The 16,035-nt window shown below is 46.5% G+C and overlaps 1 protein-coding gene across 1 annotated transcript in view; it reads right to left on the bottom strand.

Moving 5' to 3' along the window:
- LOC128731639 (uncharacterized) overlaps positions 1-14,597 on the bottom strand; it is a 31,393-nt gene extending 16,796 nt beyond the window's left edge. The window contains exons 1-3 of the mRNA XM_053824771.1: positions 14,528-14,597; positions 6,607-6,627; positions 3,782-3,829 (exon numbers count right to left, since the gene is read on the bottom strand). Coding sequence (XP_053680746.1) covers positions 3,782-3,829; positions 6,607-6,627; positions 14,528-14,597 — 139 coding nt within the window. The remainder of the gene's footprint in view (positions 1-3,781; positions 3,830-6,606; positions 6,628-14,527) is intronic.
- Between the last annotated feature and the right edge of the window lie 1,438 nt (positions 14,598-16,035).

The raw sequence follows: 16,035 nt of genomic DNA, 5'->3' as shown, positions 1-16,035 counted from the left end.
TGTAAAAAGCAAAAGTAGTACAATGCACGTCGCAACTCACGTAGTAGATAATGAAGACATTGTACAAGCGTGAATTACTCTATATGATACGTGCTGGAAGTGATATGGTAAAATGTCATTTTTGTTTTAATTAAAGGCATTCTATGGCACAATGTTGTTGCCACTTCATTTCAATTTAAAACCATTTCGGATATTCCATTTTCACCATGCGAAATCCTCAGAGCACATGCCGGTTTTTGTTCACGAGCGCTCATAAACTGAAGTGTATGTGATTTTCAAGCAAGCAAGCAAGCAGATGTGTAAATGTTCACCACAATTTTGACAAGAATTCTCACATATCTAAGAACTTGGGAATAAAATGGTGATGCATATGCGTGACTGCATTCGTGATGCTAACACCAGGGGGTGTTTTGTTTCGAGCGAAGAGCACACACACTGCGTGAGACAGTGCACGGTCCCGTAAGGATGTAGGCAACACACAACTGGTGAGTAAAAGAAACGAAGCAAAACCGATCCCATTGCGCACAGATGTTGGGCAGCGCGAAGCATTACATTTTCATGCCGCTGGTGGTTTTCTCAGGAATCGCCCCACGCGCTTACATTGTTTTTGACAAGCATTCGCTTTCGGTTGTCAATTAGCGTTACTGTTTGGGGCTACGCATCGCTGAAGATGGTGATTGTTGCCCACGGCTCGTGCCTCGCGTAACAAGGACACTCGGTGAAGCTGGGCTTGTGTTATTTTCCGTTCCACGCTCTCCGGCGAGTTTTCGCCGTGTGGGGACGCATTTTTGGGTTGGGCGCATTTTCTGAAACGTCCGCCAGCTGAGCTGACGAGGTGCCGCATTTCATGTGTCGGTCTTATTGCTTTTCCACGCGAGGGCACAGCACCATTTGAGTGATGGTGCGAGCATTTGGCGCTGTGAAGGACGCGAAAGAGATCCGAAGTATGTTTTATGCTTCGACAGGGCGGAAAACAAGCCCCCGTGCAAGAATGGTCGGAACCCGCACAAGCGCTGTTCCTGGGAAATGTGTGCTAGTTGCTAGGTAAGTCTTTAAGGAAAGCATATCGAAAGATTGCTTCGAAGAAATCAAAGCACTTTCGTGGGAGGTGTGCTAATACCGAGTCGATTTTCGCACTTGCCTCTATACCGGCAACCATCGCCAGTAACGTCGGATCATTACCCTCGTCTAATAGGTGGTTATTTATGGCTTGGGACGCTTCGTAGCCATCGCCCTTTGCCCGTTTTAAGAGAGGCTTCGACTGTATTTCAGCTATGATAATCTTCATATTTGTAGCCAGATCGGAATGATTGGAGCGTAGTTGAAAGTCAATTGCGTATTTTGGAAATGGATTGCTGTATTAACCAGAATTCGTTAGAATCTGTGCAAGCCCCTAGGAAGAGGAGCATCAGGAGAAACAGCTATCGGGAAATCTGGGAAATGCTGAAACCTGGGCGCTGAGCAGGTAGAGTAATGTGGTCTTGTCAGGTTTATTCTTCGAATCTTGCAAGTGAAATCTGAGACTCGAAACTCTTCGAACTCGCATACAATCTTAAGCTCATCCGGATAAGGATGCACGCGTACCAATGCCAACCAACCTCAGCATTTTGTTAAAAAAATTGGATTGTATATGCAGAAATCTTGGAGAAGAACCTGTACAACTATTTTGTAGAATAATACGGCCAAATCGTGCTTGCAATAATACAAAATACAAAGATTAAAAGGAAACAATTTCGAATAAAGGGAATAGTTCCGCTAGAGCTTTAATTTCTCGTACTAGTGATGGTACTAAATCCTTCGGAAAATATGTTCTGTGCCGTGCGCTAGAAGCTATCGTCCAATGGCTGTTGTTTCGCCTGTTATTTGTGTGCGCACTTTTTACGCAAGCTGCTGGGTAAAATATTTTGCCCCATATTTTTTTACTAAAGCTCCACTTTTCTAAGCTCTTTAAGAAGAAGTACCAAAGATTCGCAAGTTTCGATGACGCACGCAGCTATTGCGCCCGTGCAACTCATGCAATTCTCCCCGTAACGTATCTCACGATGGCTTTAAGCACCACCGAACGTCCCACGTACACGCTTTCCATCGGAGAACAATCAATTACGCGCCCGTTGGGGTTCCTGCGGTGCTGCTAGCACATCTCTTCGCAGACTTCCAACAGGCGGTGCAATCCATCAGTGTCGTGTTGCACCTGCCACCGACAGAACCAGGGTTGCACCGGCGAACCGTGGCTTGACGCCATTTTGACGGAAAACTTGGCGACAATTAAATTATATCATAGACACCCCTTGGCAAGGCGTGCACCGCAACCGTGGCGAATTTCGTGCGTGTTGTTCACGAAACGTTCGCTTCATTGTTTTCCACGACTTTATCCGCCCGTGCGGTATATTTCGGTAGAACGCCACACAGCGGAGGAAATGAGAACCGTCGCCTTCAACGAAGCGAACCGACCGGAATCTGTCATCCTGTCTGGGGACGGTGCATCGTGTTGGGGCGAAGCGTGCTTTTCGCAGCTACAACCGCGTGAGGACACCACCGAGTTGGTACCGGTTGTGGAGGGAAGACCAACCGGAAGAAGAGGCTGTGCCGTTGGCGATGTTTTATCTTAATTTGGCGCTTGGATAGATCTCACAGAACGCTCGATCGGGCTCTGTAGGGCAGCAACCGGGATGGGTAGGTCATAAACTATTATTCGTACGACTGTCGAGTGCGCGGCACAGGAATATAAGCGATGCATTAGTGCTTGTCGGTGAAGCCCCATCGTGAGGCTTGGTGTCGTTGGTGATGGGATGATAACGAGTCGGTTGTGTCATCTAAGCACTCGTCCACGACCAAGCAGGATGCACTTTCTAGCTGCATAGAGAGAAAGAAAGAGAGCGAGAGAGAGTGCCGTGATTGGGTGGGTTTTAAATGCTCATGTTGAGCAGTTGCTATTGAGCCAGAAGGATCGCTGCTGCACTCAACATGATTGACGAGCACCGCGTCAGTTCGAGAGGTTTTACGTAATGAAACCATATCGTTTGATATTGAACCGTGCTTTTATCTACCATCGCGTGCACGTTGATTTCTGCCGACACTGTATTATTTTTTTGTTTTGTGTTAGATTTCAAAGACCTTTAATGCATACGCAGGCATTTCAGCAAAGCGGGCAAACTGTGTCGTACCGCTATGCCAAAGGTTAGCTCTGCAAAAGCTCCGGCAGCCCCGGTTTTCGTTCCGAAAGTGCACTCCACTGGTTGGGAAATGTGTGCTCTGCTTTCCGCTCCGTTTTCCGGGAGCAAATGCTTCCAAGTTGACCCCCTTAGCATTCTCGCCCGCATTCCATGGGATGGCTTCAAGATGCTCCGGTATGTAGAGCGCATCATTCTTCCGGACAAAAAATGGTGATTGATGTAATTTTTGCTACAGCACGACCGAACCAGAGAAGATTCATGATAGTCTGCATTCACACATGGTTTGGCACGAGACGTACGGGATTCGCCGGCACGACGGACCAGAGTGAGCTGATTGAAAGGCTCTATCGATCGGGCAGCGTGTTCGTCCGTTAGAGCGTCCACGGAAGGCACAGTGAACGTTGCAAGGTTAGAATCATTCCAGCGTACGGACACACCATGTGCATGAGATGGAAAAGTGTGTTTCCTTTTTAACCATTTCCTTTAGTTATTTGTTATTAATTTAATTTCTGCTCGATTGTTTATGAAAAAAACCTAAACATAACAACTGTGAACATTGTAATACAAATTGAAATTGAGCATTTAGTAGAAACTAACTAGTAACTCACTTTTGTAGCGAAGTAAGTAGCCTCCTTTGATCTGTTTTCCAGCTGCAGCTGCAAAAAGGAACAGAGAATAATAAATTGTAGCATAAGTTGCTATGGTTTACAAGTTTATAGGGTATGACATAATAGTTGTTGATGTTCGATGATAAAAGAGCTTTCAATGGAAAATGGTCATCTACGGATAATGTAGGTTATATTTGAGGTATGTTAATGTAACTTATTTAGAATACGAAGTTTTTACTTTTCGCCAACACAACACTAAACTTGTGTTATTACAAAACTAGTCAATTAACATGAAGAATAAATATGACAGCAAAAATGTTGGTTTATTGCAATGCATTCCTGTTCCAAGTTCAGATACCTTAGTTTGGATTAAAAGTTTGAATGAAAACAATACACATGCAATCGATAGAAAGCGGACCATATCATTGAACATTCGGAATAGTTTCAGCTATGCATACACATAGCAGATGAACAATCAAGAGTTTGCAACAAAGTTAGTGTTGGAAAAGTTGGATGACCGGTGGAAAAAGGATACAATCTACATAATCGATGGCGAAAGTTTTGCTGCGATAAGCTCCGCGTCATTCTAACGGTTGCATTTGTCAAACGCACGAAGCAGGTCAAACTTTTCCCTGTACTATGTTGCCATCGTAAATCAGAGCAAAAAAGATATTGTTAAAGTTTTTCATAATTAATACCCGCCAATGCATCTCATCTCTCACTGTGGTATAATGCTGTCGCTTCAAATGTAACACTGCGATGTGTAGACCTTAGCCAATGATATTACAATTGACGTATGGATTTTTCTCATAAATGCTATACTTTTTCAAACAGATTTTTGGTATTCATGATGCTTATAATATGTAACCCTGAAGGTGGTTTGTTTCTTCGTTCGATCCGTTTTAATCAAAACCCCGATACAGAGCTGCGTGGATTTTGAATGATTTTATGCTCCTATTGTTTCTATGGAGTAATAATTAATTTTTCTGCCAACATGAGAAAACAAAAGAAAAGCGAAGAGTATTGCATTGCAAATCGTGATGGAAACGCTCACGGTGCTAAGCGCGCACAGGGGCTATAGCTAGGAAGCGCTGCGGTAAGAATCCCGTGGGAGTCAGTAAATCACCAAAGCCACAAACAATCTCATTAAAGTTGGTAGCTCTCCTTTAAGCCTCGTGGCTTAGGATGTCAACGGCAGAACGTTGCCGATGTTGCCACCAAATAAATAAAAATGTTGCAAATGGGCCGGCGAAACGTCAGTCGTACGGTAAAGAAACAAAAGCGGTGAATTCGTACCATTTGCTAAACCCAAACGCCTCGTCTTCGCGAAAAAAAATGGAATAAATAAAACACCACCCCAAATAAGGCGAAATTTTCATGGCTGGTGGTCGTCGGTGTGGAAAGCACGAAGGGCGGCTGGGCCGTCAGTTTTGGGACACATCGTTCCGTCACGCAGTCGTTGCGGTCGGCCTCGTTGGTATTCACTCATTCCGCTAGTTCGCGAAGCTTTTTTACCGAGCACGTCGGTTGATATACGTTCGCTTATAATATTTTCATTTTACAATTCCCGCACCGCGTGAAGTACAATGGGGTGCAGGATAGTGCTACAATTTACGGTAATGAGATTCAAACTTTGCACATATTTTTAACGTGACCCTTGCAAAAGCTCAGTTACTGTGAGAAGAATTGTAACCAATGTCGTTGGAAAGTTGCTTAAATTTCATAATTTTTTCAACACAATACTCGAAATAATGTACTTATAAAAGATTTTCAGTTATGGTGTCGGTGATACGAAAAATTCTAACTAATTAAAACATTTAACATTTAACATTTTGCAGCAAACCCAGATGTTTTCCCATACCAGGAGTCCCGGAGTCAAAGCTTTCTGGCATCGCTATCAATAAACGAAACACACATCATTGACAATGCAATGTAATACGTGACATAATTCCACATAAAACATTTTCAACTCCATCTCGTCTCATTCGTGTAAAAGTTGCATTTCTTTGAAATAAGGATACATATTTTGATATCCGTTACCATGCATGTGAAGAAATAAAAAAAAAAGTGTTATAATTATCGTAGCGCATACCATGTATAAAATACCATGATAAAGTGCGACAAGCGTTCCTGATAGAGTTTATCAGGTCGGATGATGGAATGTAAACGTTAAAATGGCATATTCCAATTACCTCGCTAAGCCAACTTTTTTCTTTTAGCGTAGAAGAAAGATTGATTTAAATGTTAAGTATCGCTACGATGAACTAGGGACATGCAGACATGCACTAGCTATGCTTCCCAATGATGACGTTGCTGTGTTGGCTATGTGGTGAGAATAATGCAATTTACATATTATGTTTTTTTTGCTTTGTTGGCTGGCTTCATCATCTACCTTTGCTTCTAGCGCTGGTGCATTATGCACCGTAGTGGGATATCTCGTGGCAGAAAAAGCACTACCTGTATCACAAGCGAGGATGGTTACACTGTGGATGCTAGTTATAGCGTAGCTACTTCACAATAAAAGCTAATCCAGTTTCAGGCCAATTGCAATCAAAGTATTATCAAACAAGCTACTTTCGTAATAAACCTGCACAGTAAAGCTACTACTAGGAATGTAAAACATGGATAATGCATCATAATTTTTAAAAGCAGCTTTGCATTCTGCATAGCTTGGAAGCACAACTTTTTTCTTGAAAATAATGATAGAACCATAATTCTCTTCAATGTAATCCAAACCTCTCAAAATTGCCCGTTTGTGGGGCTACCTTTATTTCAAAATGAACGAAACTTGCAGCGAATTAGAATACATTTTTTTTCATACTTACAATTGCAACTTTTACAGGTAACTGAAATGAAAGGAGAAAAAGAACGAAACGGTCGTATTAGTGACAGAACGTGCGCAAACTAAGGGCCGCAGAAAATAGGAAACTTTCTGTTATGGAATCCCGTTTTCGGCGAAAGAAGCCCTATACGGCCCTTTAAATGTGGCTAATTTCCAGAAACAGACGAACGGTCGTGACCGGTCGATTGTGGGTCGCTTAAAAGCGAGCCCAACGTACCCTCGCATGCAAACTCTCAATGCTCCACCGAAATGCGGACAGCTCGGCTGCTGGAGCCCGTTGGTAATTAAATCCCGAATCGAAAACTTTTGCTTCAAAAATTCATCCAAAAATACTGACAACGCACCACCGCTGGACGGCATTTTATACCCTTCATGGTGGCACTAAACGGCGACACAGTGTCTGGTCTGGGCGCAGGAAAAAGTGGTATCGTGTCACCGGAATGTGGCCAGAAACATAAACCGAACGTAAAGCGAGCAAATGCAAATGAGCGGTCCCGTGGCTGGAAGAGCATGGCGCTGGTTTTGCGAAATAGTGCCATCATTTACTGTCCTGTCCGTTTGTCCACGCGAATTCGGGCCCTCGCAGCCCTACGCAGCCGGGCAAGGCAAAGTTTCAGCGTGCTTTTGGTGAATGTGATTTTTGTGAATTTCTACACAGCTCCACTAGACATGCGGCCATTTTCGTACCTCGCTACGATTTGTAGCACACGGATCGCTGTTTTTGGGAAGCTCACCGAATACCTTGAAGAGGATGTGATTTTACGCAGCCACAAGGTACGATTGGAATGTCGGGTGTGTATCGCACATCGAATCGTCCCCGGAATGCTGTCGCGCCTCCTAAAACGGCTGGAGCTTGAGTTTTCTTCGAGGGAAAGACGTCCGCGGATACGCGTGAGTGGCAAAGCATTGTGCACGTTTATTCGCGATTTTGCCGCTCGTTTGGAAGTCCAAGATTCCCGGTGCGGGCATTTCGGCCTTCAGTGTGCTGGATGTGAAATTCCTTCGACTAACGGTGCCGTTCGAGAGCGCGTCAGCGTTCCGTAAAGCTTTTGGCACTCTTTTAGTATGCAGGCCAGGAAATGGGTATCATTTTGGACTTTTGCGTAGCGCTCGTGCGTCTTCGTGTGCGCTGTTCTTTTTATTTTATTCGCAACCTTCCAAGGGCCACACTTTTCCATTCCAACGCCCTTTCCGGTGGGCCACACCGGTGAAGAATGCTCGTTGAAAAAGGTGGGCTTTTCAGCGGAGGCCCAGTTCTTTGCAAAACATTTCATGCCATGCCGGGCACGCGTTCGGATACTTCAAGCGACGTAGAAGCATAGAAGCAAATAAAAATGTTCTGACTAGGCTTCCGGACGGCTCGTAGAATCGACGATGGAGACCAAAAAATGTGGAGCCTGGAATTTTCATCAAGGTCAGCTCGGTGCGATTGAGAGGCACGCCAACAAACGAGCGAGGAATTTGAATCTTTATTTTACAGTAATACAACGGCGAACGCTACTCGGCTGGATGGGAGGATTCTTTTCATACGGAGAGGGAACACGATTCGGACGATTTGAAAAAAGAAACAAGATCCTTTAGCGGCAACCCAAAAAAAAAAACGACCCAATGGAGCCTTTTTTGTGGGTTCATTTCAGGGTGGGTTGTATTATGATAGGCATAAGGGGCATAAAGGTATCGATACAACAAGCTGCTTGCTCGATAAGTTGTTTTACAAATTTAATCCTCATAAAACAAACCAATGCAGGTATCGTGTTTCGGATACTGTCTCGCATGTCCTTTATCGTTCTTATTTTTTACCTTTTGCTATGCTTCCTTGACAACAAGAAAGTACATCTGCACTATCAAAGCTTCAAAGTTCATGTTTTTCGAAGTACTATTCTTCGTAGCTTAAAACAGTACGTAAATAAGTTTTTTGAGGATCATACCTTAGCAAAGGCATCAATAAAAGGAAGCTGAAGGCGATAGAAGTTTTTTTTTACTCTTAAGAATATGCTGAAGCATATGCTATAGACACCTAGCTGTTGAAATACTTTTCAATAACCCTTTTTGAAATAAGTTTCCTCGCAATTGCGTCAACTCATTTCCATATATTATAAAGCCATGCCAACATATGAAAGTGTGTCGGTTGGCATGATAAACTGCGATCCTGGCCGGATTCACCACGGAGCACACTCTTGACGGCTTTGGCACCAAGAAACGTCAAAAGCTCATCAAAAAAGTCCCGTGACTGCATAGTAAACGCTTTTCCCGCGACAAGATCTCGGCGATAAGATCAACCGCGCTGTGAGCTCGTGCACGAGCGCGACCTTCCATTGTAGCTTGGTGGAGAACTTCGGTGGAAAACTCTAGGCGCAAGTGTTCCGTTCATTAGCATATTGCAAGCTATCGAGCCGGGCTCAGGTGCCTCCTGCCACGAGTGGTGCTTTGTTCGAAAAATTGCTTTGTAAGTGATTGTGTAGTTTAATCCTCCTCCACGCCCTCGATGGAACAGCCACATGCCAAAAACCCTCTGCGCATCGACTGCTTAAAAGCCACTCGAAAAACAATCCACCGATCGTAATCAACCTGAGCGAGCAGGGCGTACAGCACTCCAGCAGCAAGCGCTCTCTTTTCTCTCTCTCTCTCTCTCTCTCTCTCTCTCTCTGTATGGCACCGATTTTCATAACCACCCTATTTAAGGATGCTCGGTTTTCCAATACCTTCGGGTTCATTATTATTCTCATCGACTTGGATGGGGCTGTGGAGGCGCTACGATCGGCTTGGTTTGATGGTACGTTTTCCCCGACGGCACGGCACGGGCATCCTTTTGAAATGCCTTTCGGTTGCGCTGGTTGATTATGCAAAACCAATCAACCAGCCATCTTCCCTTCTCGCACGTCCAGTGCCTGGGCGACCGCGGGCCAATCTCGCCCTCAGCCGCGCGGTTAGGCGCAGATTTCCCGATCAACCTCGTCGCTCTTGCCGGCTACGAAGGGTGGATCCTGGGCGCGTGCGGTGTGCTGTAATTACTCCATTCGGAGCCGCTCATCCGAAAAGTGGTCGTTTCGGATCCCCGGCCAACCCCGGGAGCATCGATTCGATGCGATTTGTCTTCCGACCGTCGCTTCAACCCTCGACCGCTGGTGAGCAACTCTTCCTTGCTCTGTTCCAGCGTATGGGAGCCTTTTCCCAGCAACCATTATATCAACCGTGCACCGTGATGGGGATGTTTTTCACGCCCGCCCAGCGAGCCGAGAAACGCCAACCCCAAGACGGTGCGTTAGGCTTCCGCGAACACCGGAACGGCTTCCGGCAGCGAATTAACTAATAGTCCACATGCAACAGTCGGCTTCCGGCTATGTTACGGGATCGATTTCACCGAAAGGATCTCGCGGAAAACCGCATCATTAGGCGTGGAAACCGCTTGTTGTTGTGGCGTTTCTCTCTGGCGTGATTGCCCTCTTGAGGCGTGAAAGATCGTCCTGCGCGATGCGTGTGAGTCGATGTACTAATCACCGTCTGGTTTCGATTGTGGCGCTTCGAGAGGGTCCGTTTCTGGGACGAGCCACTCACCAGGATAACAGGGAATTGGCGACTAGTAAAAATTGCCGTTGGCATATAGGAACGCATAGTACTGGATCAGCACTACAGGTGCATGATGGGTGAATGATGCGAATTTGCGTCTGTAATTCCTAGAGAGTCCTACCTTCAGGTGAGTTGTCGAGACGAGCAGCAGTCACGGAGGTTTTCGCTTTTTCTTCCGGTTTACCGCCACAAAACGATTGCAAAAAAAAGAGAGAAAAAAACCGACGATCTGGTTCGGTAGGAGTTTTGCAAGGCTCGCAACCGTCGGAGCACGAAATGACCCCTGCATGGCTGGTTCCATCGTTGAAGCTTGAATTTTTTCCGCCCTTAACGGTGACTCGCATTGCGAATTGCCATGCCAGTTCCGGCAACGAGTGCGCTCTGCTAGTGAGGGCCAGTGCTCGATCCATTCGGGCTCAACTCGCGGAACGACCGCCATTGATGCTGCTCACCGAGCTGGATGTAGGTCAGCCCCGGTGAACGGAAACAGGCGGGAGCAAAACACAAAGTACAACCACTTACAACGCGTGGTATGAAAAGTTTTTCCCTTCGCGAAACTACCACCATGCTCTCGGTTGTGCCGTTATAGAGCACAACCAGTAGTTAATCGAAAAGGATTTCACTGTCGAAACTGGCGCCGATGGCATTTGAAGGTTTTTTTTTCGAGTGGGATTTAAGAGAAGGTGAAAATGCGCCCTTAGAGATCGATCCTTGTAGTCGAGTGCCCTTAAAGAAGGATAACCTACGAATGTGTCAATTGTCGAAAATGAATTTTTGAGCGCGCGCGCGCGTCTGCTGTTGGCATGATGCTGTTTTTCAATGTGGAAGAAGTGCGAAAACATGCAAAATATTGCTCGAGCTGCAGGAAACAGGTGGAATGGAATTAGAAAACCACGCCCTGCAGCAGCGAGTTGATGGGATCCGTGTAAATGCTGCACTGAACCGAGAGGGCATTGAACCGAACAAGCTCCATTTAAATGGACGTTGCGTAAATGTACGCTATTTTGTTACTGCTGGGTAGCATCCGGCCTATCGGAAGTAAATATTGTTGTCATTTTATCGAACGACGGTGAAAAATGTAAGGCAAATAAAACCGGAACCCGCGTACAGATGAGGCTAGGAAAAAGCAGCTGCTTGGGTTGGCGAAAAGCTGAGAAAGCTGCCGTGCTTTTGCTGATTCGCAGCAATTATTTTCGCCTACCATCGCTCAACGCCAAACCGAACCGAGGACATTTTGGACATGTTTTGGCTTCCACGTGTTTCCAGCTGAGAGCGACTCCTTACACCCGCTAATAAATGGTTTCGGGAAAACTCAATAATGCTGCCCAACAAATGGTTGAGCTTTTTTTTGTGCCTGCACGTGCGCATTATTTTTCGCATTCCATGTTTTTTTGGCTGCCAATATACGAGGGCACATAATGAATGCGGAACGGGAGCGTAGGAAAGAGAGAAGGAAAATTTTCATTATCTTGTTCATCGGAGGATACCGTTATAAAAATCAACGCCATCGTAAAGATGAAAGTTTTGTTATCTCTTCAGCAACTCGAACTCCACCCAGGTGTATTTCGTGAGAAGGAGCAGATTTGGGCACATTGTGTTCGGTATCGAAACGTGTTCTATGTATGCCTGTGTTTTTTTGTTGTTAAATTATCCTCTAAAATTGTAATTTTGCATCGCACACAAAATATTTCTTTTGGAATTTTAATTTTACTCTCTCGTTTGAGCCAACCGTGCTGAGGTTTACTGACCCATCCCGTGTCCCGATGAGATTATTTTACAATTTAAATCATTTACGGCTGCTTTGAACCGTTTGGCATTCAATTATTTCTCTGCTTTCGTGAGCTTGTCGGTAAGGGATTAGAAAGCGGCTTAGCTACCGAGCCGGGGATAATGTACGATCAATTTGAAACTGATGACGTTGTTGGACTGAGCTTCGGAAGCCAACTGAAAGCAACAGCATTTACGAAAACGAATTCAACAAACAAACATTTTGCGCTATTTGGAAAGCATTTCTCGTTCCAGGAAAGACATTTGCAGCACCCAGAGTTGCCATGGAAACTAACAAAAATCCCAATTGCCTACGCACGAGCTCCTTGAAAGTGGCTAAAGTTGGAAGTCTTCCATGACGATCGAGCCGGTTCGGGCTGTCGACGCTTCTATTTTACTCCTTAGCAGGTCGAACTTGCTGGAGGTAAAGTTTTTAATCCAATGCAAAACAAAATAAAATAAATAAATAAAAGCAAACAGTAACGAGGAGGCAGAAAAGTTGCTCGTCGTTAGCGGCAGCACTCTCGGGAAAGTGTTCATCAATAATATGCTCCCGGTAGCGTTGGCGCAGAAGAAGACGGCAAAATGGGACGAGCTATAGTAAATTGAAAACTTGGCAACAAGCAGCATAGTATTGAGCGGTGCCTGTCCCATTAGCGGGTGGTACGAAGGTTCGAAATTTCCCCACAAGGCGAAATGGAGGCGCCCAGTTGCTTTTAGCCGAGAAGGTATTAAGCAGATGGGTGAGAAAAATTAAACGGAAGCAATCGTTTGTCGCGCTAGCAGAAGCCTGGAAAACATCTCACCAGCTAGCTTCTTGCTTTTCTCACACGAAACAAGCACCACAAAAAACTGGTAAATGAATGAACCCTCACAGTTGGTGTTTTTCGCGCGAAAGGAAGAAAACCGCGAACTTGAACGCGAGGTAAAATTGGTTTTCACAACTGTGCAACAATTTTTGCACCAGAAATTTACGATTTTTTCTCCCCTGTTTGCTCTTAATTTCCCAAAATCATGCCGGAGTCTCGTTTTGTTTCCACACCGCGCGCGCGCGCCCGCGTAATCACCTCCCCAGAAACGGCTGTATTTTCCGTTCGCCCAAAAGAACCGACTGCGTTGAACGGTGGTATTTCTCGTTCACTGAAACTACGGGACGGCTGAAATATGGAAATCGTAACAACGGCGCGATCTCCGGCACCGTAAACAGCAGCCATAATGGACGAAATCGCACCGTGTCGGGTCGGGTTGCGTGGCCGGATTTCGTGGACCCTTGCTCTTTCCCGTGGGCCACCTTGTGGGCATCCTTTAAGATGAAGGCCCAGTCCGGGCGAGCGATTAGAGAATTGTGCGCATGTAAACGAACGATTACGTTCACAGTTGCGCAAGGAAAACGGAAAAGGCATACTCCCTGTGCTGGTGCGGTGGCAAAAGGATCCCGCAACAAGATGAAAATGTCGAGGACCAACGACGACGAGGGCACGGGATTGGGGTGAGTTATGGTAACGTTTGATCGTTAAAATGAATTTTAATGAACGCTCAAAATTTGAACACTCATCGTGGCCGAGGTATCGCCGTCCGACCGGTGGCTCGTACAAGGATTAGATGGCACCGTGTGACTCGTGGTATCGTCGATCCGGAACGCTGAACGGGCGCATTCGAACGGAGAAGGATTTATGCGCTCGTTACGACCGTTACGGCCAGTTCAGTGGACCGTGGAGGCGTTTCGTTGTGTTTCGTTGAGTTTTTTTTCCCCCTTGCTCACTTCGTTGAGCGGCTCATCTTCGCCGGGCGAGTTTGTTCGCGGGAATGGCGAGCTTTCGGTTAATTTCGCGCTTTCATGAAGGATTGCGAGCGAACCGGTGCGATGGGTGCCCATTTTCGACAGCCCTACCGTTAAATGCCATTAACGCTAATCACGGCCATTGATCACACGCGCAATTTGCCACGCTCGAGCAGACGCCTGCAGGGCCTTCAGGTAAAAGCGCAAGCATTGCGCAAACGACGACCGTGTCCTGGAAAGGACGTTAGAGAGGTGTCGGTCGACTTTAAACCGGCAGCGGTGGTTGGTCATAATCATCATTGCTCGCATCATTTCTCCGTTGATCTATGAACGACCCTATGGAGGGTCGTGGAACCACGCCCCATCGCACCTTACCCAACCTGACCGGAAGGGCTTCTTTTTGCCGCGCCAGGTTGCGTAAAATGGCTTCGTCAATGCTGGGCGATGCGCTAAAAGGCAATTCGCGAACGTAATGAACTCATAATCACGCTCATAAATCACAACCCCATAAAACATCGCCAGCATCGCCGTGCGGTATGCTGATTTTCGCACCGCTGAACGAATACCTTGCGGAAGGTTGATTTCAATGGGCATGAGTTCGCGGGACTCGCGGGTAAAGCCCAATCCCAATCCAGGCAGATCCTGGCTCCAGGTTTAAGCATAAAAACGAAGCATAAACCGAACCGATGCCAGCCACTCGGTGGTACGGCGCGTGAAAACGGAAGCCTTGCGGTGCACACGAAATCATTTGTCGAGGTATCTGGAACACGCCGGAGGCAAGAGGTCTTACCGTGCTGCATCTGTTGCGTCGTCCTGGACGAGCTGTTCGCGTTAGCTGGTTTAGAGCAGAGCGAGAACATGGTAGCGAGCTAGCTTTGACTGCACGAGCTGCGGTTGGTTAAGGGAACGTTCCGATTTCACCACAAAAACCACGATTTCGAATGTTTCTTCCTGCCTGTAGGTAGCTGGAGTAACGCTTCACTTCGATCACTGTGCGACCAGGCACGATCGCAGTCGATGGAACGGACAGTATCTGGTTGCTTTCAGCATAGCGTCCCGAAGCTCTCCAATGGCGGAAGCATGCACTCACGAGGATGCTTAGAACATACGAGCATCAGCTGCTGGATACTAGGGCATGCTGGCAACCTGGCACTTGACTTCACCTGGTTCACTCGAACACAGTAGAAAAGCGACGTCCCGATGTCCTGATCTATCCTACGGACGTCGGTGAAATTAGATACCACCACCACAGCAGGACGTTGGTCACAAATCGAAGAAAACAACGATTGGAAGCAGCAGTTGAACGCGTTCACGCACGTGCCAACACAGGAAGACGCATTTACGATGGAGCAGCAGGACTCGTGCTCGGGGACAGTAGAATATCCGCACACGAGAACCGTGAACCGCGGGCGAAAGGTGTAGAAGGGGAGCGAAAGTGTGGCCACTTCCGGTTAGTGCGCTTCCTAGCACTTAGGCACCGTGTTCCGGGGCTTTGGTGGGTGGAAATGGGCGGAAAACGTGGCTGCGTGGTTCAGTAGAGCAGGCTGTGAGCGTTCTGGCGGCTGCTGGAGTTCGTCACTGTTCCACTGCTGCCGGCCGAAACTAGACTGGCGATGAATGGATGCGATCCATCGGGTGTCGTTCGATGTTCCGGTCGTGGCCGAGCCCTCCAGAGGCTGGTGGTTGGTGAGCTGAGGCAGGCGTGTGTGCATAAGCAATCGAGAGAGCGAAACCGAGAGCATGCTTGCAAAAGGGGCTACCTTTTAGGGAGTGCCCATGACTTGCTATGAATGAAGATTGGTTCTCAAAGAAAAGCGCGAGAGCAGTGCGTTGAATTGCGCGGTAGTGGTTTGGTCGTAGTAGGCGTTTTCTTCTTCTAAAACCATTCAAAAATGACATTTCTCGCATGAACGCAATGCCGGTTATTTGGTTGAAATTTAGGTTGTTTGATTCTCTACTTGATGTAGGCACCAAGATAGGTCGAAAAAATCGAGTAATGCAAATCTAGTACACCTGCAGCATCTTAGAATGGCCGAAAAATAATCTCCAATCGAAGAGGTATTTATCGCAGATTTAAAATGCCGTAAATTTGTTCCCTTGTGGCAGTAGCGAAGTTCCAGTGTTCACGGAGAGCATTTCGTACCGGTGCACTGGAAAGGCGCATGCGCATCCTGACGGCAGGATACATAATTTAAACGCTCGTTCATGCCATATGAACGTGTACCGTTTTGCTCCGGCAACATAGTCATGTTCATCACGTACCATCTGGAGCTGCACTGAGGGACTGCAACGTACATA

The sequence above is a fragment of the Anopheles nili genome, chromosome 2, assembly GCF_943737925.1.
Source record: "Anopheles nili chromosome 2, idAnoNiliSN_F5_01, whole genome shotgun sequence".
In the NCBI taxonomy this organism is placed as follows: Eukaryota; Metazoa; Arthropoda; class Insecta; order Diptera; family Culicidae; genus Anopheles; species Anopheles nili.
Note: the sequence above shows the minus strand (reverse complement) of the source record. Positions and strands in the feature narration are given on the sequence as shown.